The sequence below is a fragment of the Corapipo altera genome, unplaced genomic scaffold, assembly GCF_003945725.1.
Source record: "Corapipo altera isolate COAL_440 unplaced genomic scaffold, ASM394572v1 53, whole genome shotgun sequence".
Taxonomy (NCBI): Eukaryota; Metazoa; Chordata; class Aves; order Passeriformes; family Pipridae; genus Corapipo; species Corapipo altera.
Window position 1 is genome coordinate 7,250,519 of NW_020884900.1, and position 24,811 is coordinate 7,275,329.

At 37.4% G+C, this 24,811-nt stretch overlaps 1 protein-coding gene across 37 annotated transcripts in view; it reads left to right on the plus strand.

Moving 5' to 3' along the window:
- The first annotated feature begins 6 nt into the window (after nt 1-6).
- The window catches only part of KCNMA1 (potassium calcium-activated channel subfamily M alpha 1), a 462,597-nt gene continuing 437,792 nt past the window's right edge, over nt 7-24,811 (plus strand). For 23 of the 37 annotated variants that reach the window (XM_027649625.1, XM_027649642.1, XM_027649634.1 and 20 more), the window contains exon 1: nt 63-377. In XM_027649625.1, coding sequence (XP_027505426.1) covers nt 63-377 — 315 coding nt within the window. Of the gene's footprint in view, nt 378-24,811 lie in introns of all 37 variants that reach the window. The other 14 variants (XM_027649629.1, XM_027649636.1, XM_027649631.1 and 11 more) reach the window with 1 other exon arrangement.

The following is a 24,811-nucleotide window of genomic DNA, read 5'->3' on the forward strand; positions in this document are numbered from 1 at the left end:
GGGGGGCGCTGGCGGCGGGAGGAGCTCTCGGAAGCCCCTGCGCGCCCGGCTCGCTGTTAGCTATGGCAAATGGCAGCGGCGGCGGCTCCTACCCGGGCGGCAGCGGCGGCGGCGGCGGCATTAGAATGAGTAACAATATCAACGCCAACAATCTCAACACAGACTCGTCCTCCTCCCCCGTCAATGTGCCCAAGATGGATGCGCTCATCATCCCGGTGACCATGGAGGTGCCCTGCGATAGCCGCGGACAGCGCATGTGGTGGGCTTTCCTCGCCTCATCCATGGTTACTTTCTTTGGGGGACTATTTATCATCCTGCTGTGGAGGACCCTCAAGTACCTGTGGACTGTCTGCTGCCACTGCGGGGTCAAAAACAAGGTAACTCCCCCTCCCTTTCCCCTTCTGCTGCCGGTGATGGTTTGGTGCGGTGTTGTTGGTGAGGAGGAGTAGTAGTAGGAGCCCAGCCTTGTAGACCAGGACACCTAGGCGAGGTGGCACTGGAGTGGACGCCAAAGGGCTATCGTTGGATGGCAGTGTGCTGTCTGCTCTTGTGGTACGGTTGCCATGAGCTGTTGGGAGCCGTGGGGAGTGTGACTGGAGGGTGTGAGGTGCTGGGTGCAGTCTTGAGGCGTGTCCCTGTTCCCCCCATTCTGTTCCACATAGGGACTCATTCGTTTTCATCTGGTGGCACGAAAGTTGCACCTGGTGTTCCCTCACTCTCAGTGAGGCACATGCTGGTGTAGTGGTACGGTGTGGATCAGAAGTTTATCTGCACCCCCGGGACCGCATATGGTGGTGGGGTAGGAGCTTGCCTTTGCTGATCTAAATTCTCAGTTCCCTCGTGGAATGAGAAACTTTGAGAAATTTACCTTTTCAATTTTACCACTCAAGTAAATATTTTTAAAGCTAGCTGACAATCTTTGATGCTTCTGTTTGTTAAATTAAACGTGGCTATCTAGAGGTATTCAGTACATTCATAACACACTAGATCAGTATTCTCTTAACCTAAGTGTGAAGTCTTTGAAGCAACCTCACTGCCTCTTCGATTTTTATATATTCTCAGCTGGAAGAAAGCGTGGTATGTGAAGGAAGTTCAGCTCCTGCTTTGAAGGGTCTCTTTTCAAACCAAAGCTAAGACTTGCTCAGGTCCACACTTTAGTTTTTGATTAAGACAAATGGGATAGAAAGTGTTAAGACTCTGTATTGTGAAAGTGGATTTTGACAGACCCCAAAATAGACCGGCAGCTGGAGTTTCTCCCCTTCCCTTTTCACATTTTTTGAATTACAAACGGAATAATATCTGCTTCAGTTATTCCTGGCACACAGACACCCACAAAAACACACACACCTTTTAATATATGGTTGCTAGGTTGCTGGCTTGCTTTGACATACAGTGAGCTGGTGAGCTGTCTCCCCCTTTCTCCTGTCCCCTCCCCCCTAAACACACTTGATACAGCACATAACCCTGCTGTACGAAGGGCCCAGCATTTAGGGAAACTAGAAACAAAGTTAGAGCTTGAAAAGTTAAGGTACTTTTTTGTTGTGTAGTTTGGATTGCCTAAATGAACCTCCTCATTCCAGTTGGAAGTTAAACTATTACAGTGAACTTGGCCTATGTATGGAAGGAGTGGTTGCTAGGGTTAAGGAATAAAAGCTTTTAAGTCAACTTTAAGCATCAGGAATCCTACCAGGCAGTACTACTTCTCTATAGGCAATTTTTATTTTTTTTCAAACCAAACCTAAACTTTCTTAGAGAGGTGTCAGCCAGGTATGATGACACAGCTGTAATGAATTTGTGATTAATAAGATACCAGTTCCTCCAACAGTAAAAGACAATTTTCAAGAAAGGGTGAGTAGTTAAGACTTACCTTTGGTTTTTTTGAGTATTTAGCATTTTCTTCTTCATGGAATGAGTCAAATCTACAGGGGTTGTCAGGGATCTGGATGAAAAAGAAAATTCTACAAGTTATTACCTCGTGCTTCTTTCCTTGAGAGAATGAAAAGTTACAGACTTGTACACAGACTTCTTTCATGTGGTGTCTTGGTGGGTATTGTTGATCAGATAATTCATTAGTGGGAGAAGAGTTAAAGCAATCAGTGATTTCTTAACTGGTATAGAAAGGCATATCACAATTGTCTTTAAAACCTCTTAGTCTAAATGTGCCAGTTTGGTAAGTAACAGGCATCATGGAGGGGTTCCAACACTTCCAGTCTGAATACTTTCACATACTATTGCTTTGTCAGGTTGTAAGACTTGAGTTTATTTCATCTTTGAGACCTGAAGTAGTTCTCTGAACGTCATTCCCTGGGGCGGGAGGATAAAGGACTCTGCAGGTAGGGGGAGATATATGTCTCTTTTTAGATCCTGTTTTTTCCACTTGTAAGGGTTTCCAAGGCTCTGGTGAAGAAGAACTTTCAAGGGCTGATCCTGCATTCATTACATGATAAAATGGGGAATTGGAGGGAATTCTCTGTGTGCAAGAAGTAACTAGTTATTGCAAAACACTTTTCTAGTATTTAGGGTATAAAGGGTAACTGAAGTAACAGCTGGAAATGTCTTAAACTTTGCTTTTATCAAGCACATGCTTTGTGCTGCATGGTGACTTGGGAAAGGCTGCTGAGGCTGCCGGTGAAAAATGTGAATTCTTACATATGCTGTGTTGACTCTATTGGACCTGCTAGCAAAAGCAATTTTAGAAGTAGCTCCTCCTACTGTGGGATTGAAGAAGTTTTCTGCATGTTAGGACCTTTCCTTCCCTGTGCTGCCTCTTCTGCTGCTCCACAGGTTGCAGTGGAGCTGAGTTATCCAGCATCATCTCATGAGCTACATAAAAAGTGGTCCCAGAGAGAAAACCAAAAGGAATCTTTCTCATGTCTACTTTCTGTGGCTTCTTATTGAATAATTCACATATATATGTGAATAATTCAGAGTTACTGTGCTAACACTCGTGTCCATGTGTTATTGCAAGGAATTGCAAAAAGTTTCATTTTTTCTCCCTGCTATATTCTAAGCACAACATTGTATTCCATGGATTTGTCTGTGATTGTCATCTTGACTTTATTATGTAACACTTTTTAATGGCTACATAGAGGTGTTTAGGATGTGGTTTGCTTGGTTGTTTTTCCCTTCTTAACTCATTCAATTTAAGGTTGAAATTTAAAAACATGATATAAACAGTTTAACAATTTCTGGTATGAAATTTCATTACAATTTTTTTCTTGGAGATAAGAAAGTCAAGATACTGTAAATCAAGAATATGCAAACTGCTAACAGAATGATCAACATTTCCCCTTAAAATTCCATATCTAATTTATGTAACTGTATATGAATAGAACACTACTCTTAATCATGTACTAAAAATGATTGCTGAGGTTTTAGGACTTTTGTGCTCCACACTTGCTTTGTGAGTTGACATTTTAAAAAATCTGTCAAAAAAAATGTAAATCTTGACCTGTGTTGTCAGTGTTTCATGTAATATGTCAGTCATTACAACTGAAGTCTTGTATTCCTTTATTTAATATGTTATATAATTTTAGATGCAATTTTTCAAAATTAGCTACAAAATGGCAAATACTTAACAAAGGCTGTTTTTCTCCTCAGTGTTTACATCTACATTTTTAGTGATGCCTAGATATTGTTAAAGAACTTGTCTTGTCGTTGTTTTTTCTTTATCCCTTGACCAACTCATTTCTGTTTCTGTGTATGAAAAGTAGAATGTGAGACTGAACTTAATTGGGCTTGTCTCTATCACCGTTAGTTGCTCTTGTTTCTGGCAGTAGCAGAAAAATAAAATAAATGTGCACGGTGATGTACACAGTAGACATAGAGGCTAAATGTGTATTATACAGTCTGTAGTTCTTTTGATTATATGGATCTCCCTCTGCATTTTCTATGCTCTTGAAGGGCATTTTCTACTGACATTGTCCGATACAATATTGGCTTTGAACAAACTCTAAAGCATGAAGAGCGAGCGCAAGCATGAATGCGAGAGCACAAGTTTGGGGCTCCTGGAGCTGACCAGTGCAGAATGAAGGATTTGTACCCTTCTGAAGAGTGTGATACCAGACCCTTTATCACTGCCCCTTGGTTCCCCAGTGAGTGATACCTCTTATGGACCTTATGTCATCGAGGCTCTAGCAGGTACAGTGTATCCTTATTGTGATGCTTTCAGTGTTTTGAAGAGCTTTTCTTCCCCACAGTCCAGGACTTGTACACATGTAAAATGAAATTATGTTATGATTATGGATAGCAGTTGTTAGCCTGAATTTACAAGCTATAATAATTTTCTTTGGCATTGGTCTACATATTTTTGAAATCTAATAAATTATACAGATTTGGTCAGTAGAAACCAAGCAACGTTCTCATTTGTTTTGCGTAGAAAAATTCTGTTTTTACTGGAAATACAATATTTGCAGAAGTCTTCTTTGAAAAGTTAAAAAAATTAACTCAGAACTCCAAAGCCTGAGAAAATTTGTAAATGGAAAAATTAAAGTTTTCCTTAAAAGAGGCAGCAGTCATACCAAGCTGGCTCTCGTATATACTAGGTTTGGTGATTTCCAAGCAGTACCCACATAAACATCCTCTCCAAATAAATAAACAAATTTGAGGCACGGCATATTGAGAAAAGTGGGAGAGTACATTTGAAGACACATGTGGACACGTAACGCAGGGGATCCCTTCATTTAGATCTGCACGTGGAAACCTCACCTTGACTCTCTTGAAGATGTACAGAGCAGCAGCGTATGATGAACAACTGGAAGGCTCAAGGGATTAGCAGTGGACTGTGATGCATTTTGCTTGTTAGTCACATGCACAGCCTGGCTCAGTCGTCCCTGTCTCATGGCTATCAGGTGGTCTGCGCACAATTATTCTGCGCGAGTGCCCCCGCACAGGTTGCCAGTTGAGAGATGGCCATGGTGGAGAGGTCAAGTTCTGAAAGAAAAGGAACTTGCAGCTTTTTGCAGATGCTGTTTCTACAAGTGAAAAAAGGCACCAATATGGAGAGGTGTACGCTGCTGTTTTCCATGCTGTGAAAAGGAAGATACTTTTGGCTCTCTGGAGCTCATAATGGATTTCACATTTTACGAACACATGCTAAAATTGGTTATGCATGCAGAAAAGAAAAGGTATAGACAAGGATTTAAGCTGTAAAACAAACATTCTCTACCTAAATGTTATTTGGATACAGTGTCATACTTATTTTCAAGGCTTTACAACACATACATTTAAGGAGAAAATCTGCATTCAAAAAGAATATGCAACTCTCACACGTTTGCAAATCTGTAAATGCTGGTTGGAAACCATTAGATTTCACATTTTTTTCCAGTTTAGCTCAATAGAAGAAATACCTATAATAGCAAACAGAAAGCTTTTAAGTAATAATGATCTATGTACCCAGTTTTGATGTGGTGGGATTTCCGAATGCAGAATGAGGGCAGTTTATAGCCCCTGAGACAGAAAGACTGAAAATTTAGATAGAACTGGTTCTAAGAATAATCTCTGCAGGGACACGATCTAATGATTATAATTAAAAAAAGCAATGATGGTCCTTGTGTGTCCTGTACTGTTGCAAGAAAGTGGCTTGTGAATCTTAGTCATTGAATGTCCTTCCTCGAACAAATCCTAAAAAGAAGCAGTAATTTCTAGTCAGCAGCCAAAATACAGAGCAGTAGTCAATGTTCCTTCTAAGATTCGCTCTGCTATTCTGTGGAATCCAACTCCATGTGACAAAAGTTTATGTGAATTTCAGGATTGGCTGGTGATCATTCCTCAGCAGGCTCAGGCTGTAGTTCAGCAGCATGAGCAGTAGCATGAGGTTGTAGGGCAGCAAAAATCCCTGGGAGATGTAAACATAAATAACACCAGATAAAATTAGGGAACAGGGTATCCCTCTGGTTTTACTAAACATACGTAGTCACACTGTATAAAATTATGTACTTTACATGTATGAAAATTATTGAATTGTCAGAAGTCTAAGAAGGGCACAGTGAATACAGCTTGTGGAGGTTTTCTAAGGGCAAGATTGCTGAAACATTATATGTGGGTGTTAATGGTTAAAAAATATTTTTCTCCTCCACATATGATTTTAGTGACAGAAGGAAAGGAACTACTCTTTAAACAGCTCTCATAAAAAGCTGTGTTTCTGTAATGCGTTCATATGCTGCTACATGGCTGAAGGCTTAGAATCATAGAATAGCTCAAGTTGGAAGGTAGCCATAAGGATCACTGAGTCCAACTCGCTGCTCCTTGCAGGAATACAATGCCTGACTGGGAAGTGAGTGCAGAAGTCTGTTAGATCACAAGACCAGACTGGCGTTTATATGAACTTTACACAGAGCCAAATACGCCAATTCCAAATAAGACCTCATGGTTTGTAAGTGTGAGCACTCTGTCCGTGGCACATAGGTCACCTTGGGTGACAGCGGAGGGTGGAAATGCAGCAGAAGTTTGATAGCACTTTTAACAATAGTATAGCTGCATGAAAAAATGAAAAAGAAAGATACCTATCTTCTATGCCTGTCAGAGATATATTGGTCAGGGAGGGCCCATTTTGAATTCTGATGGTATTTATAGCCTGAGAATACATCAGGTTTGCATCTTTGAGAGGAACACTTCATTTCCATATATAGTATGCATGGTTCTGTTTAAATGAATGTGCTGCCACTGAAATGTGTTGAGTTTAGTTTGCTTTGAGATGATATATTGCTTGTATTTGTCTGAGAGTTACAGAAACAAGAGTGTTATCCAAGGTCTGTTGAAACAGAGGGAGGCAGTCTTACTAACTTCAATGGCTTTGGACTCAGGCCTAGATGTTCACAATGTTCTAGATGAATCAGATTTTTTTTTTTTAATTATTCTTATGTTAACATTTTAAGCTTTTAAAAGCATTTTGCTTTTATTGTAGTGAGGTGCATTCACTTGGCTTGTGGCCATTATATCTGAGATATCAACATTAGAAACATAATATTTAAAAATCACACGAGGTGTGTTTCCATTGCAGTCAAGAATCACACCTTCTGCCAAGCTCCCCTTGGAAATCAAAGCTTGAGTGGTATCATGGCATCTCTCCTGCAAGCTGGTGTGCAATGGTAAATATTGGCTCTTTTTTTAGAACTGCAGTAAGTGCATATTTAGTGGAACTGGCACAGGTCCCTCGCCCCATGGATCACCTGCAGGACAGGCGCATGTGCTGCTGCAGCCCTGAGTCCTGGAAATCCCTTTGCAAGTCCTGAGCTTCACTACCTGATTAAAATATCAGAACAGCTAACATATAGTGGAGAAAAAAATCTCATCACCCCAAATCTCATCACTCGGCCAGAAAAGTCAGGAGGAGCACCATAACCTCATCAACAACTGTAGCATCACACAGCAACTGAGTGTCACTGTAACTATTAAATACAGGTTGCCTTTTCATTGCTCTTTATATAACAGGAAATAGATTTATAATATGGTTTTGTTCCCCTTTGTCCAAACAAATGCTGACTAAATATTTTGGCATTTCCTTTCTTGTTATATTTCATTCATTTTTCATGGTGTGTTTTACATTTTTATGTAACGGTTTAGCTCTTTTTTTGTTATACTAAAAGGGTAACTCACTTTTAATTTGCTATTATTATTATTAATATTATTAATTAGATTAACTCTAGAACTGCTGGTATTGGATTAATTTCCTGTTTCAATTATGGGGAAACATTATTACAGATATCTTTTTAAAAAAAGCTATTTTCAAATGGTGACTTTAGTATTACAAAAATAAAGGGAAATGTATTAGACTAATTCTTTGTGTAAGTATCTTTTAGTTGTGATTATGAACAGATATTCCGCTGGACAGAAATTACTTGAAATGAGTTTGTGGCTTCTGTGACCTATAATGGTCATAATTGGCGTAGAGCACTTTAGGTGCCTTCAGATGTGGGGAATCCTTTGGCTACTGATGATTTGACTTCCCTTTTTTGAGAGTGAATTTGCTGATCAACCGGCAGAAGTTGTGTGATGTTCTTACATTTTCTAGGTTATCATATTATATTTTTTCATAAAGAAGCTGATAAACTCTACTTGGGTTTTAAGGGCTGAAGGAAACACCCCTCCTTAGTCCTTTTCCTTTTAGTCACAAGAACAGCTTAGTTAGGGAAAACTACTGCAGGGTCTGTCTATATGCAGTGCAAACATTTTCCCCCACGAGAAAATATTTTTAATGCTTTGATTATACACTTCTGATACATTGATTTTGTTATATGGGAAGTTTTTCCAGCATTTTGTATTAGTTTTCTTCTATTCCCAGTACACTTATATCCAAAGGCTTCTGATTCCTTCAGCATCAGCACAGGGGACTACTGGTTTTATGTGTGCATTATTTTCATATCACTTAAGGCCCTCAGCTATAAAGCACTTCTTTTCTTTCACCCCTTATTGTTTTGGTTTTTGGTTTAAGACCATACAAAATTTTACCTGACTAAATGCTGATTTTTCTCCACTGACACTGCCTTATATGTGTAACTTCTGGTGTTGTCTTTTCGTGAGTCAGAAGAGCAGAATTCACAATTTTGATATTTGCAAAAATAATTTTGGTTTCTTTGCTGGAATGTGACCCTAGGATATAATAAAATATTTATTTACTTAGAGTGGAAAATGCTGTCCAACGTGTGGAGCTTTGACTCTGCCTGTATGATGTAAGTGATAAAATTTTAATGTTAACGTACATGATATGTACTATAGGAAAACCTTGGTATCTTTGTCTTGCCACCTGAATGATTCTGTGTGATTCTAGGAGTAGAAAAAAGAGCATTTGCTTTTCCTGATTGTGGCATTATGTTTGTTATTTAAGGTTATTTATGATTTTAAAAGAAAACTGACATGCCAGTTGTTTAGGTTAATATGGAGGATCTGTGTCACTTGCACAAAATAGCCATTTAGACACCACAATTTATATTTAAGATCTGAATAAGGTCTTCATCTGAATTTATTTAAGTCAAAGACAATTTCAGATCATTTTCAGAAAGAGGTATTATTGTTCTTGAAAACCTTTTTCTTTATTTAGATGTTTGTGGACATAACAGCTAAAATCTGGATCTCTTTTTTTTTTAATGTTGAACTTACTCATCATAGTCTAGTCTTGAGTTGGGTTTATCTAAGCCTCTGGCTTATATAAACATAGGAGCAGATACTCAAGTGTTTTTAAAGTTACTCATGGTTTTAAAGCCCTATAAAGCAATAGTGTCTCTTGCACTAATATGTAATACTCTAATTTTCTTTTTCTTTTGCCTAAGAGGCTGATACATACCCCATAATAAAAAATATTTATTTTGAGCTGATTGCTCTTAGAAATAACTGTAATAAAAATTAAATTAAAATAATTTTTTCATGCTCCCATTTGGAAATTAGGAGGGTAATTAGAACATGTTATTTCTATGGCTGCAGTTGCTTTAATAAAGCTGTATATAAACTTTTGTCTTTATTGGCTGTCCATGCGATTCTTTGTCTTTGGATTTATGTTCTTTGAAGTGAGAAATAGTAATGATTTAAAGTGAATAGATCTTAATCTATTGGCTCCTATGCCAACTGTGTATGAAAATAAAATGTATCCTTACAACTGAGTACAGAAACTGTGTTTAGAAACTTTCCTGTCTTATTAAAGAGTGGTTGAATGAGAGAATGTATAGACATGACTTGTAGAAGTGAAAAATAGTTCGACCCCTAGGGTGAAATGTTTGCTTGTTTTTTTTTTTAAACAAAAAAGCAAACCAAGAATTTCATAAGCATGTCTGTTTGATTTTTACACACAAAGAAACAGAATATTCAGTTTTGAAATAGCTAATGTTTCTGCCTGCAACAGCTTAAGGGTACTGCAGAATGGACTCCAGACTTGCATCAGGTGCAGTAAAAGAGTAAACCTGCTGAGTTATTAATTGTTAAAATCCTTCATTAGTGATCTACCAGGGCGTTGCTGAGTCTTGCTGAGAGGAGGGTCAATGACACAGTGAGTTGATACAAGGAGTGTGGGTGTGTGTGTTGGAGGTGACTGGGTGATGGATAGAGCTCCACACTGTCATCCAGCATTTAACTGTGCTGCTCCTGTGTGCTCTTGAGCATATGGGAATAGAAATTTGATTTAGAGCATCTGATTGCATGATTATTTCTGAGAAGGTGTCTAAGCCACATTTTGCAGTGTTTGCATCTACTTTATGAGTTGGTATAAAGTGCAGGTGATGTAAATCATACCTGATTTGACCTAATGCCTGTTGAACCTAAGTTATGTCACTTGAAACTTTTTTAAACACGAATTTAGTGCATTAAAGCAACTTAAATGTTTTGAGGCAGTGCAGTATTTTTATTTAGTCTTCTAAGACTGGGCTTACTATCCTGAGGTGATGGTTTGACAGTGCTAATAAATCCAAAGTTTAAAGTCTGCAAGGAGACTTGCTGTGAGGTACCTGAGCTGCGTTGACTGGCAGGTAGCTGTAACTCCAAATCCTAACCCATTCTATGTGTTTTAAGGCCTTTTTACTGAGCAAAAAGGATTTCCTAGGTAAAAGTTGAATGCAGAAAAGTTTTAAAGGAGAGATTGTTTCATTATTTGCATGCTAAATATTAATTTCGTTATGTCCTTTGGTGGATATGGCTTTGTTGATTTTAGCATTTAGCTGGCTGACTTTTGAAAGTAAACTCTAGCTTTCCCAGCATCATTAGGTGGATTCCTTTCAGGTGAAACTATGTAGGAAGATGAGCTCCAGGAGCACACCTGACCTGCTCCACCTATTCATGGGTCTTCAGTCCCCACAGCTGGGCTGGATTAGTGAGGGTATAAATGCTGAAGTGCAGCAGCTGTGGAACTCTTTTTGTGTTTTGCTCTTCGTCCAGGTAAAGTTAGCTGTGTTTTTAGGGAAAAGCCCAGATGACCTTTTTGGTAAGCTTCTGGGTTTACTGTTCTTTTTTTTTAGTCAGTGTACAGTGTCTGTACAGCTGCTGACAACTGGTCTCTCAGAGAGCTCTTTCTTTTATTATGCTGGAACTCTCACTTCAGCACTATGTTTATGCTCGTGGACTTTCTGTTGGTGGTCCAGCTGTGCTGGCCATGGAAATTTCCTTGGGCAGGGTGGCTGCTGAGGATGGGATGGCGAACCAGCCGGTTGGCCAAGACAATGGTAAGGCTGAGGCACTGGATGACATCTTAATGCCTTAAAATGTCACAGGTGTTGGGCTGTGTCAGAACTATTGATTAATTTCAGTATAACTATTCCAAAATGACCTTTTTTTTTTTTTATTTTATTGATCTTCTGGGAACATTGGCAAGTGTATGAAATCAAAATGGATAAAGGTATTATAACCTGTCCTGGCTGAGGGGAAAGAAAATGGGTTTGTGAGAGGTTTTTTAAAGAAGCTGCCTGTTTGATCTAATCTGAGATAATAGATGATAGAGCTTGGTGCCCAGACTGCTTATCCTGTAGCTGAGAACTTGAGTTTTATTTCCAAAACATTTATTAGAAGTGGAGAGAAAGGTAACAGTAGCTTAAATTAAGGGTAAAAGTTCTATAAAAGCTTCTGGCAATATAAACAGGCTTCTTGAGGTTGTGTCTCATGTGTATTTGTGTTCTCCAAGCTCAGTGAAAAATGTTCATGAACAAAAAGCAGAGGAATTGTTTTAAGTGCAGATTGTTTTTATAATTGTATTTCTCAGCTTGAATTGTCTTTTCCTTGGGACAGTTAGTTTTGGTCCTGGGAATGGATTGCTTTCAGCAGTGAGTGCAAGAGTGTAGTTTTTGTTGATTTGTAAAATACTCTTCGGATTTTAAATGGTATGTAAAAGTAGAGTATTGTATAACTCCTACAGGAAATACATAATGCCCATGACTTAAAATGGATGACTTTAATGGTTACAGGGGAATGAGAAGGTTCTCTGAGAGCTGATAGAAATGACACTTCACCTAATCTCAGAACAAATTATGTGTCTCAAGACCATACCAGTGTTTTGGCAATTAATATCGTTGGAAGTAGGGAATTCTTCACCCTGTATTATATTGATGTTGGTTCCTGGATGTCTGGTTTCACACTGTCAGCTTATTTGGGTTTGTTTGGGCTGCTTTCTAGCAATTTATAAGACCATCAAGTCAAAGTATTAGATCACTGTTTTCTTAAACTCAAACTCTTAAAAATCAATTATTTTAAATATAAAAAATAATTTAATTCATTGCAGGTCTAGTTGGAAATGCTACATTGATGTAAAGTATTTTAAAAAATAATCGTGGTCTACAGAATTTGATTATGGGTTGTTCCTCTTTGTCTTCTGGCCTCAGGCTTTTGATTAGCTTACACAGTCTTGAGTTAATGCTAAGTGTCTCACCAGACTTCTGAAGCTGAAAACCTGAGATTCTTTTTCAGTTGTGTGACACTAGGGGCTAAAACTTTGTGGAAATGTTTTAATATCAGGAGAGATGTAGTGTGTCGGTTATGGAAACAGACCGTTGGGAGTTGGCATCACTTATAAGTGATGTAAGCTGGTTTGTGTTTTGTACTGATATATTTGAATTAAAATTAGTTCCTGTACTGTGTTTCAGTGCTTCTGGATCATTTAAGTTCCATTTACTGAAAGCTTTGTGGTTTTTGTAACGTTATCTGCAATTGGGAAAATTCATTACTAGAGCTCTAGGATGTTGCTTTAAAATGTTCCATTCTATATAAGGAGCATTGTGTTTTCAGAATTGGACTTAGCAACTTAAAAGATCCATCTGAACTATTTTTCTACTGTAGTATTCTGAGACCACGTGACTTTGCTGGCTCAGTTATGCTAGATCCTATTACCAGCTTTGACAATGGGGTGATCCACTGCCTCATGCATCTTATGATGTGAAAGCAGACAATAAGGACAAAGCCAGGAGAGGAGAATTGTCAAAGAACTGATTTGCCCCAATCCATATAAAGCAACTCAATGATCGAGATATGCAGATGATTTAGTTAATGTGCATCCACTCACCCAATTTTTTAAAATTAGTGATGGGAATACATTTTGTGAGTCCTTTAGAGCAGTTACTATTTTTCAAGAGCTACAAGTGGTTACAACTTGCTGTGCCATGCTAAGTTCTCATGAAGATTTATTTTTTACATAAGCAGAGACTAAGAGGAATAATAAAAATATTTTAGGTGGGATGAAATTTTAGCTGTAGTGTGTTGAGGAATTTTTAAGAAGAGAAAAATAACATGGTGGAGGGAATGAAGGCTGATGACAAGAAGGAGGGAATCTGTCTAGTTCAATATGCAGTGTATGGTATTCACTTTATATGCAGACACTTGGAATATGCTTGCCTAATTGCCATTAAAAAACCCCAAAACAAAAGCAACAAAAAAAACGCCCACAGTTTTTGAGTTCTCATATCCACAACTGGATTTAAAGAATAATGTTACTTTTAGGATCTAGGAAGGTTCCCAGTTAAACATATGCTTGTTGATTTTACTATTTTTAGCTTCTTTGAACAGCACGTGTTCTCCTGAGATATTTATTTGTGAATGTTTTATTCTGTTCTTAAAAGGAAAATCTCTCTGTGTCTAGATTCTTTTTCTGTTTCCAAGAAAGGCAAGAACCAGGGCTCTTGTCTGTGCTTTACTACTTCGAAATCCTAGGAGACGGGGTAAATTAATTAAATCTAAAATGGATCCATCTGGTAGTGCTAGCACTGCCAGGGGAGAACAGGTGAAAGAATCTGAGCCAGAGTAAACATATAATGCATCATATAACATGTAAAGTTCTCTGTAACACATCACTATCAGAAGACTAATCTTGATGTTAGGCTATTTACTTTTTGTGTAGTCTTGTTTTTAAGAGGGTTAAGGGGGTAGCTTGAAATGCTTGCTTCTGTTGCATTGCTAAAAAGCTAAATATTTTTCTTCATTATTAAATGCATTTAATCCATCCTGTGAGAAACATACTGTTCCCTATATGGGTCTGTTTGAAAATAAATGGCTTGACATTCTTGGAATCAAATGAAATAAAATTACAGTTTCAGAAAAATTGTATACCTGTTTAAAATTTAGAAAGCTGTTATGCAAAATAAAAATTGTGAAAGGTATGGTGCCAACTTAATTTTGCCTCCAAATTTGTTTGTGTAAGAAGAATACAAAATCCCTATGCAGACTTTTTTGTTGCCAAAATTACCTTGTTTAAGTTCTCGGCAATACTTGCAATGTAGTGATTGCATCACTGGGAATAGGAATGTAAAAATGACTGTTAAAATTGAATTGTATTACCTGATTTGGGAGGCATGAAAAGGTAAACAGTATAAATGCAGTGAAGAAGTGAATTAGATTAGAAAAGAAACGGCAATGAAGAGATTAACGGACGGTGTCTGTTCCCAGCGCGGGGTTTGCAGTTTGGCAGGGCTCCTTAGCACACAGTCTGATTTTATTATGGCACCAGTTAGACATGATTTCTGTGTCATTGCCTGTGTTATGGGGCACGTGTCTGAGAGAAGGCTGCTAATGTGCAATCTCGGGGGAAATGTACTTCATCAGGGCAGGTGCCTGGGCCTTTTGGCGTGACTTTAAAACAAGTGGAGAAAGTAGGCCATAGAGCTTTTTGTGAACTTAAGAGCTTAGTAGCTAGATCTTTATCCAGCTTAAAAAAAAATAAATCAATCTTATTACCTACCTTTAAGTCAAATTCCATCCTCATCTATAAATTCTTTTTAAGCATCCTCTGTTCTTTTATTTCAGGCTGTTTAGATTTCACTTTTTTTTTTTTTTTAAGTTTAAAAATCCCAACAAAGCTCAATGAGTATATTTCTCATGAAGGTTGGAAGAACATGTCTCATTTGTCTCACTTGAATTTGCAACTCAAGTGAAAAATTCTAGGTAGTTTGCAATATTACGTAAATGTTGGTTATCTTTTCATTGTGGAGAGGATTGAATTCCATTTTTGATGAATACTTTTTCAGAAAAATGTACTTTTGCCAAAATTGGTGTACTTGCAAAACACTAATGCTGTTTCAGTAACTAGGGAAGGGGAAAGATGATACTGAAAGTCTTCTTTTTCTTTTTCTCTCTTTTTTTTTTTTTCCCCCAGGAAATAAATATTTTAGTTTTTAGTGTTATATGTTATTTCATATTGTAAGGTCAAAACCAAAGGGAGTTAATAGCTTGATTCACACTTGTCCTTCAGGAATCTTATTTTGACAAGTGTTTATAGATTTTGGGAGTTGTTTCCATATTAGAAGTTAATTTGTTAATCTTAAAATTCTATGCAATACATCAATGCTGCTCTCTGCTGAGCTGTGTCTCAGAATGTTTCTATTCCTAGATTATGGCTGTGTAAATATTTGTGTAAAATTTTAGGAACAATTACACCAAAGTTAAATGTTTTTACCATGTGATGTTCTATTAGAGTGTATTATGTGAATTTTATTGCCTTTAATAGATTGTGGAAAGTGTGCAAGATTAGGTGATTAGATACGTTTCTCATTTGTAAATATGTGGTAAATTCTACAAACCCCCTGGAATCAGTTGATTACATGACAATAGGAAGGGATGTAGCAGCTAAATGACTGTAAAAACTGTGGTCAGATGTTTAATATGTTGCATTGGTTTTAGTAATTCTTCTGTCTTCAGATAGTTGTAGTTTTGTTAAGAATTTAATGTGATTTATTTGTGGAAATAGCTATTATAGCAGGCACACAAGTACATGGAAACAGGCCTGCTTACTGAATGATGAGCCCTTGAGCAATTTAACACAGCTTTTCAGCATCGGAATGAAAGGTAAAAGTGGCAAGATGAGAGCAGTACAGATCACTGTCTGCTCTGTGAGAAGACAGTGAAAAGGAAATGTTTAATATTACGTAATATTTTTTTAAAGTACTTGGTACAGTAATGCCTTTCTAGGCCATTCCTACACTGTTTTTTGTCAGTGTGTCTGTTGTGTTACAGAGTTCACTTAATTCTACAGTGCAACATTTTTGGACTTAGCTTTTTACTGGTGTTTTCTTTTATCTCGTCTGATATCTGTGCTCTCAATACAGATTGGGTATACATGGCAATAAATTACACACGGACTATCATTCCATGTTTGAAAATTATTTTTTTTCTTCTGAAGTAAACATTAGAATGTGGAGACCTGTTGCTATATTGACTGTAATTCATAGTTCATTGTTAGTGGCAAAATTTAAAACTGATTACCAGGAGGCAGAGAAGGTTTGATGCTGGTTTTGTATGTTTACATGAGAAATAGATTGGTGATATCCCAGGCTATTCTGCTCTACAAAGAGAGAGGTATGGAATAGCTTTTGCAATATGGCAGACGACTGTTTGGTGTTACTACTCCTCCACAGTGTTGGTCAATTGAGTTGGAAAACACTAAATCACAATATAAATTACCAGTCTTATTTTGAAGATAGATGCCCTCAGGTTTTTGTTTGTTGTTTTTTTTTCCTGCACAAGAAAATTAAATGTCTTGCTTTCTTCCCCTACTGCCTTCCTTATAAGCCTAATGAGTACTTCATGGCTGAGTCTGAGCCAAACCAGAATTAGATTTAGACCAAGAAGAAGGCTTATAGGTAGGAACTGGTTGATCAGTGTAGCAGAGATAAGCAGTGCCCTGTGGCTTAAAGGAGCTCTGGCTTTTAAGAGTGCCAATGTGTCTGCAGTCTGACTTCAGCTGGAGCTGCAAGTGTTCAGTTTTAGTGAGAAATTACACTTATTGTTACCCTCAACTGTTTTTTAATTTATCCTGATGGCTTTTTTAGATTACCTGGGTGCTGTAACGATGTAACTATTATACTGTTTGGAAGAAATTCTGTTACTATAGAACTTCAGAAGTAAACATTCATTGTGTCAGTAGTTAATATAGAGCTCACTGACTGCATAATGTCTAAACCATAAGTTTTCTACTTTATATTTTCCTAGTACAAAATTGAGGCTAAGAAAATTCCTATAGGCAGTGCTATTGAAAAAGTTAACTTTTGGTATGAGGTTTTTGGAGTGCCTTTTTTTCTTGAATACCTTTTGAAATTTTAGCCCAAAGAGCCTAGTCGTCTCAGAGTTGGGATCTCTGTGCATGGCATTTATACAAATGTACAGTCAAAACCACTCAGAAACTTCATTAGCACAGATTTAGTATTTCTTTCTAATTTGCTTTTATCCTTAATCTGAATTACACTACTGTGATATATTGCATTGAGATGTGATATAAAAAGCTTTGCTGTATTGCTTTTGTTCACCACTTCATATCAGTTTTATTTTTTCTGTTTTAGTGGGTAAATACTTCTTTCTTGAGTAGTTTGCACATGGAATACTTAGACCATCTAAGACTTAAAATTCCCACTATTTGTGCAGCCAAACATCAATTTGGTTGCCCACCTTTTTCCTCTCTTCACGCAGGACTCTGTTCCTTTTGCAAAGAGAAACCATTCTTTGCCTTTGTACAAATACCTTCTTTTAGTGTGTTGCCTCTATATTATTTTGAATTAATGTCACACAGACCTGGTGCACTCTCAAAGTAATACATTGATATGCTACTTTAGTGCCTGTACACATTTGTATACAAGTCCCTCTGGTATCTAATGGTGTCAGGACCCTGGAGGTAAATGATAAATTCTAGGTAACACATGCATCGTATTGGAAAAAAGTGATATATGCCTGCAGGACTGCAGGGTGTGGTTATGGATGTGCAGCTTTCTTGGAAGCCTGTGTTACTTTGCCTAAAAAATTGTAGGGCTTCTAATTTTTTTATTTCTTCAATGTTTTCATTAAAGGAGTTTGTCTTAAAAGATGAGGAGCAGAGGGTGAGGGGAAGTAGGGACCTTCCTGACACTTTGGTATGAAGCTTTATTATCGTACAGACTTAAAATAAGTCTCAATATTGTAACAATTTCCCCAACAGCCCTCAAGTTGAATTTCAGTTCTATGTCAGATTTGGTAGAAGAGTCCTGCAGAGGCTTTTGATATTGGGCTCACTGGCTGTAGGTCTTCCCTGGGAATTGGAAATGAAGGAGTTTAATAGAGGTATCTTCCTCTTTGCTGAAAGGAAATAATATTCTGTAGGTTCAGAAGTGTTCTCACATTTTTTTTAAAATGCATCTAGCAAGTATTCTCAGTCAAATCAAATCTGAACTTGTACTTAAGTAATTTTTATCTGATCAGGACTGAAGCACTTGTTCCATGATGTTCTGAGAACTCTCGGTTCATGCTGAAGGCGCTGTCAGCTGAGGTTCTTAAAACAGTATGAAATTCTTAACTGTATAATTTATTACTGTTAGAGATACAAATGGGTCAGTGCCAAAGCCTGAAAACAAAATACAGGCATTTAGAATCCAGTCCAAGAATTCAACGTAAACTCAGCAAATCCTTGGCCAGAGCTGGTAGCTTTCCAGCACTCCAGGTCTGAAGCCATTCATTGTCATTGGTGACATTTCAACATTTGAGAGTGTTAGCTGTTCAGTTGTGTAAGTATTGAAAATCTCCTGATAACAGTTGTAAGGAGGTTAATGAGTTTAAAAACCAAAGAATGCCAGGGATTTTTTGACCTCTGAGTAGACTGTTTCCAGAGATGAAATCTTCTCTTTGTTTTAAAGAGAATCTTGGACTAACAGAAGTTTTCCACAGAGATTAATAATTAATGAAGGAAAAAAACCAACCTGAAACAATTCACTAACAAAAGTACTTCTATGCCTTACAGGGGCTGGCATTCTTTAGTACCAGAAATACTGTTTTGCTTTTAGCTACATACAGATCCTGAGGGGTAATGGAGAATTATATGATGCTGGAATATATATATATATATATATATATATATATATATATTTAGATTTATAATGAGCTCTGATAATGTCCTGGGTTTATATATTTTCCTTTAAAGAGCATTCTTACTGAAGCAACTTAGGAAAGATATCTCTGATTTTGAGTAGCTATATTTTTTTTTTTAATTTTTTTTTTAAGTTTGAGAGAATCCGTGCTAATGAGTGGCAAACAGTACATGCTTTATTTGGTATTCTGGGGTCACTGTAAAATATATATCTAAAACATCCACATGTAATGCATCGGCAGTTGCTAAAATTTCAATATGTTCTATAGTAATAAGAAGTTAGAGCTGGGCAACAATACATCTCAGGAAAAATGTGAATGGGTGTGAAAAACATCAGTCATCAGTTAAGTGGAGCATAGCAGTTGTGTATGAGCACGTGGAAGCGCTCCAGGAAAGAAAGAGGAGCATGAAATATTATACTTAACACAAATTTGGCTTTAGGTACTCAAAGGTGTTTACCCACAATGAAATTTGGCAAGATGCTCAAAATTAAAGTCATCTCAAACATAAATGCTCATTCGTAATTACTGAGAGTTGTGAATGAACCTAAAATAAGCCAGTTCTGCATTTCATTGGAAAGTCGAGTTTTGGAGAGTATGAAGATGAAAAAAGACACACAAGAGCCTACAAAACATTCTTCACTTCTCCACCTCTCTATCTATTTCTCTTCCTCTTTGTGTCCCATAAACTCTGCCCCTTCAGCTTCTGTTCTTCTTTGTCTGTATTGCACAAGTAAGATCACATTTCTTTACTCTTGTGTCTGCTCTTCTGAAATGAGTGTATTGCATAACTTTGTTCAGGAGGAGAGGGAATGACAAAAACCTGCTGGCAAAAAAACTGAGATCCAGGGATTACACTTTAGCAGCAGGCAAAGATGTGCATATCCTACGTCCCACAAAATGGAGGAATGTAGCAGTTGTGTGGAAGGGTGGAGAATGCTCTAGCCTTGGAAGGGGAAAGCAGAGTCCTGAATAGGCACAAGCAATAGCTTGAAAATACTCTTCAGGCTTCAGTAAACCCAACATCATCAGAAATAATGTTAGTCACAGGCCTGATTTATGGAAGGATAAATTGCAATATACAGAGAAATTTGGCAGCTTTTGTTTTTGCTGCCTGCACAAGGAAGAGATTGAAACTTCAATAGAAAAGGAGTGAAGAATATCAGCTGTGAACCTTCATTTAGTGGAATATTCTCATTAAAGGAGTTTGTCTTAAAAGATGAGGAGCGGGGGGGGGGGGGGGGAAGCCAGGAGGTACCACGTTGTTCAGGATGATTAATTGCAGTAAAGAGGGTGGGAGACTTGGATGGAAGTTGGACTTGGAAGCTTGTTGCTAGAAAAACAACCCTTTTTTGAATGTGCTTGGTCAGTGTCCAGTGCCCTCTTTTTATCCAGTGTAAATAGGAAAAGACTGTGGTACATCACTATTGGTTTTGGTTTATCATCCAAATACTTCTTTTACTGACTTGAGTGGGAATTTTGCATTCTAACCAAACTCAAAATACTTTTCTCTGGTGTTAGAAAAACAGTTCCTTAAATAGATTGCCATTTATATTCCTTTAGAGCGTTTGAAGACTAGTGGACTGCTGTGAAAGTTCCCCTTTTTAAGACAGGTCTAGGATACTAAATGAAACAAATATTTTTAGTAAAATGAGGATAATTCAAAGTCCACCACAGGAACCAGAAGTTTACTTGGTAAAAATGGAAACCGACATTATGTAATTATTGTGTGTCTCTTGGAAACACAGCTTTTAAAATTACTCTTAGAACTTCTGAAAGGGCAGCAGTACAAGAAGGATATTTTTTCAGTTTGTGTTTGATGAAGGGGCTTCCTAAATACAGATGTCCTATGTAAATTCCAAGATGAACAAAATTTTTTGGTTTTATTCAAGCTTTAGGAAAGAAGGTAAGAATATAGTATATCACAGAAAGAAGAGAAACCTGTATGATGCCAGAGTACCTTGATGCTCCTAGTTGCAGCTATCTTAGCTTTACTAGATAGTTGGAGTTTTAATAGAAGCAGATTAACTTGGCACAGCTGCCATCCCACACTGTAATGCAAGCATCAGAGTATCTTCTTTACTCTGTTCATCATAAATGTCAATGCCTTACTTGTTATTACCTCAAAGTAATGTAATTGGGAAGTCTGGTATGCCTTTTGATTTAAATATCACATTTTCTGGCAACTGCTAAGTTGGAGAGCGACATAACTTAAAGACTTTTCCATGTGAGTTTTCCATCTATTTCAGTGATCAACCACCAGTATCACTTAGACAAAATAAACACAGAGTGAATGAAAATTTAAGCTGTGACCCTTACTTAGGCACAGGCTTTAAGGCTTTAAAGCATGTGATCTAAGAATTGAAAGCTAGGTGATATATTTACAAAATAAAATTATGGTGCCATGAAAAAAAAATAAAAAGGAATGGCAGTTAAAAACCTGCCTTGTAGGCTTACTGTGTGGAAATTCTTGGGTCATGGTGCGGAGGAGGCACTGCAGCTGTAGAGGTATGTAAAATACGCAGATGAGATTTACACCTGAATCATCTTGAGCACTTTTCTGAGTGAATCACAGATGACATAAGCACTCCCAAGTCCACTTAAGGCTCTGATCATGGAAACTAAAGTTTTAACTGAAGATCTGCAAGTATCTCAAGCTTCTAGAAATCGATCTGTTCCTCACACCTATGCACCCAAAACCTGACTAATATAACTCCTCCCTCATTTCTCATAGTAGTACTTTGTGTGTGGTGGCATCTGCTGTTCTGTGGAGACTAAAAGCTAAAATATTGCCACCTCTAATATCTGTAACCCCATAAAACACCGTTTTTGCATGTATGAAGGAATATGAAAATGGGTGCTCCCATTGAGATCCTTCACAGCACAGTGTACCTTAATGGATGGATAGTTAGAGCTTTCAGCTCTACATTTACTTTTAGTGTGATAGTAAAATGTCATATTATTTCTTTTATTATTAATGTGTGAGATCAGTTTTTAAATTTATGGTTATGTCAAATTAATAGCTCATTTATTGAGACATGAAAAAAATCATACCTAGTCTGAGGCATGGACTAGGTTGTGGCACTTGGTGTAGCTCAAACTGTCTTATCTCAGAAACCAAGAGCAATCTCAGTGTTAAAGACTTTTCAGAATGTAGATGCAGCTCTAATGGAGAAACTCCTGGATTATGTGGTTTATTTTTCAGAAGGCTATTTGGTAAGCTAAGCCCTATCCAAGAAGGTGAATCTCTTTGGGCCCATATTTGATGATTAAAGATAAGCATGGACTGTATAGGTTACTGATTACATTTTGATTTTTTTCTGATTTTGAAATGGAATCCAAGCAATTCTGACACTCTCACTACCATTACGTTTACTTGGTCTCTTCTTAAGTTGTTTTTTAAACTAGTTTTCTAATTTCCTCAGAGTTTTTACTTTCTGAGTGAGGTACCTTTAAAATTTCTGACAGAAACAAAGTTCTACAGAGTATATTAAATGTTATCATTTTGCTTTGATAAACCTGGCTGTGAAGTCTCATCTCTTTGTTCAGTATTCATTTCTGTAGTTTTAATGGCATTTTAATTGGGATTTTTGCCAGCTTTACGTAGGAAGATAACAATTTATGACACATAGTGTCTAGTAAATGAATTGTGATGTTATTCCTATTACTTACCTTTTTATGATCTTAGAACCCCAGATTATGACCTAGAAGGATGTTCCTTGGCTCTGAACCACGTGCACATTCTGTACTCATTGTAGCTAACGACGGGGATGAAGTGCAAGTGGTGAACATGGAGAGGGCACTTGAAAGGCTGCCTTGTTTGTGATTGCCATTTTGATAGTGACTTACACTGTAGTTTAAGTTTATGCCAACCTCATTGTGAAACACTTGCAGCCCCAAGGTTCACACGAGTCTCTTGCTATGTCCAAGTCTTCTAAATGTTTAAATGCTATATGAATATTGAACTTGTGTACTAAGTTTTGCTTCTTAAGTATGGTTTCTTTAGAAGGAAGCAAAAACTTTTCAACTCTGCTTTACAGATTTTGTTGGCTATATTTTTCAAGTCTTAAAGCTGCCTCTGTTAGCATGTAGTGCATTAGCTGTACTTGGAAGTCTGTTCAGCATTGGGAGATGGCTTAAGTGTGGATGTTTGTGTTTTGGAAGAGAATTCTTCATCTGTTCTTACACTTATAATGTTGTTGGATATACCTGCATCCATGCAAAGATCTTAATATTGTAGGCACCAAGGCATGTCAGACCATCTTTGAAAAATCTTTAGATGAAGTCCTAGTCTTGTTGGAGATACATTTTCTTAACAACAAGGAAAGGAATTGATGATTTTTACCTTTGGTTTGATTCCCCACTGCCCTACTCATGAGGCAACTGTTGAAACTGTGAAAGAGCACTGAGTCAGAGGTTTGCACTGACTAGTCTGCTGTCGATACAATATCACATTTGCTTTGCAGAAGTGTCAGCTAACAGAGTGGCATTTCCTGTTGGAGTGATCAGAAGAATGGCAGGAGACAGAATTTACACAGCTGCCTAATGAATATGCTAAAACGTTTTGAGTTATTTTAAAACATGGCTCTGAAATTCCCCATTTAGCTTATGCAGTTTTGAGGAAATAAATGTGACTGCCTACAGTGCAGTTAAACACTACTGCAAGTTGCATTTCCCAGTTGTACTAGTACAAGGGCACTCTCTGAGCCTCTGCCTAAGGGGAGGGAGTAACTGATATTTATGCAAAGGTTCTTCTCACCCTGACCTCTCTTTTATTTACTCTAAAATCCTTTCTGTTTTATCCTTCCACCTTTTGAAATAATTACTTCTATTGCTAAATCCCAAACTTGAGAAAGATAGCACCATTGGTTCCACTTTGTTATGAGAGGGTATATTGGTTGTTTTTGCCAGTTATTTTAGTGACTCTTAATGACTCAAAGTGCCCAGTAGCTAGAGGCAAATGAAGGGGAAAAGACCTGTATGAATAAAATGTGTGGATGCATACTAAGGGGAGTGTGATCAACCTCAGACTTCTGGTAGCACAAGAGAAGACAGTTTTTAGTGACTTTGGCTGGATTTGATGATGAAAGGCAGTTGAGAGTAAAGTGCAGTAGCCAAAACAAATGATGTTGAGGATGCAGACTAGTACTGGTAATACTGGAAAGTGCTGTGAGCCTGATTGTGAAGAAGGGGGAGAAGAAAAGTAAATACTAGCACCACAGCTAATATGGATCCTCAGATTTTGCCAGTGTAGGAGGGCATGTGTGAATGGATGTGTGCAAAAGGCAAACAGGGATGTAATGCTGAGCAGGGAAGAGAGGGCTGAGTAATGGGGTGATTTTGCAACTGTCATAACAAAAGATACACTGGGTAAAGCTATGAAAACAAAGTTAATGGGTGATACAAGGCTGTTTTTCTTGTAGTGTCTATATAGCCTGGTTCTGAATGTACTAAATGGTAAATACTCATATGCTTCGTGGAGGTTCTTGAGTAATTCAGACTAAGGAATTCTGACCTCAAAAGCTTCTCTAGGTAAAAAATATGAAATAATTAGATGGAAATGGAATAAAACCAATTTAAAAATATTTGCTGTTTTATTCAGTGGAAGGGGAATTTGCAAAGTATATAAATGCATTTTATACTTTGCGTAATTGTTCAAGCTTTTGATATATGTTCAGGGAAATGTAAAATTGTGTAGACCTTTAATTTATAGACAATAAATCACTAGTAAGATGATTTAGCTGCATTTGATTATTAACACATGAAAATAGGGCTAATTTATCTTTTGTTGGATTTGTCCTTATTTATTTATCATTTTTACTTTCAGAATCTAATCTCATAAAAGTTGCAGAAGCAATAATGGGAGATTTTATTTTTAAATGTTGGTTAAAATTTATCAGGTTTCATATTTGAGGTATGACTGGAAGTTGAGTAATGGCACAGCAGGGGAAAAAAGGAAAAACAGATGCTGTATGATCTTGGACTTGTTGCTTTGTGGGATATGCTTGTACTACAGTGTACACTTGAGTAGTGT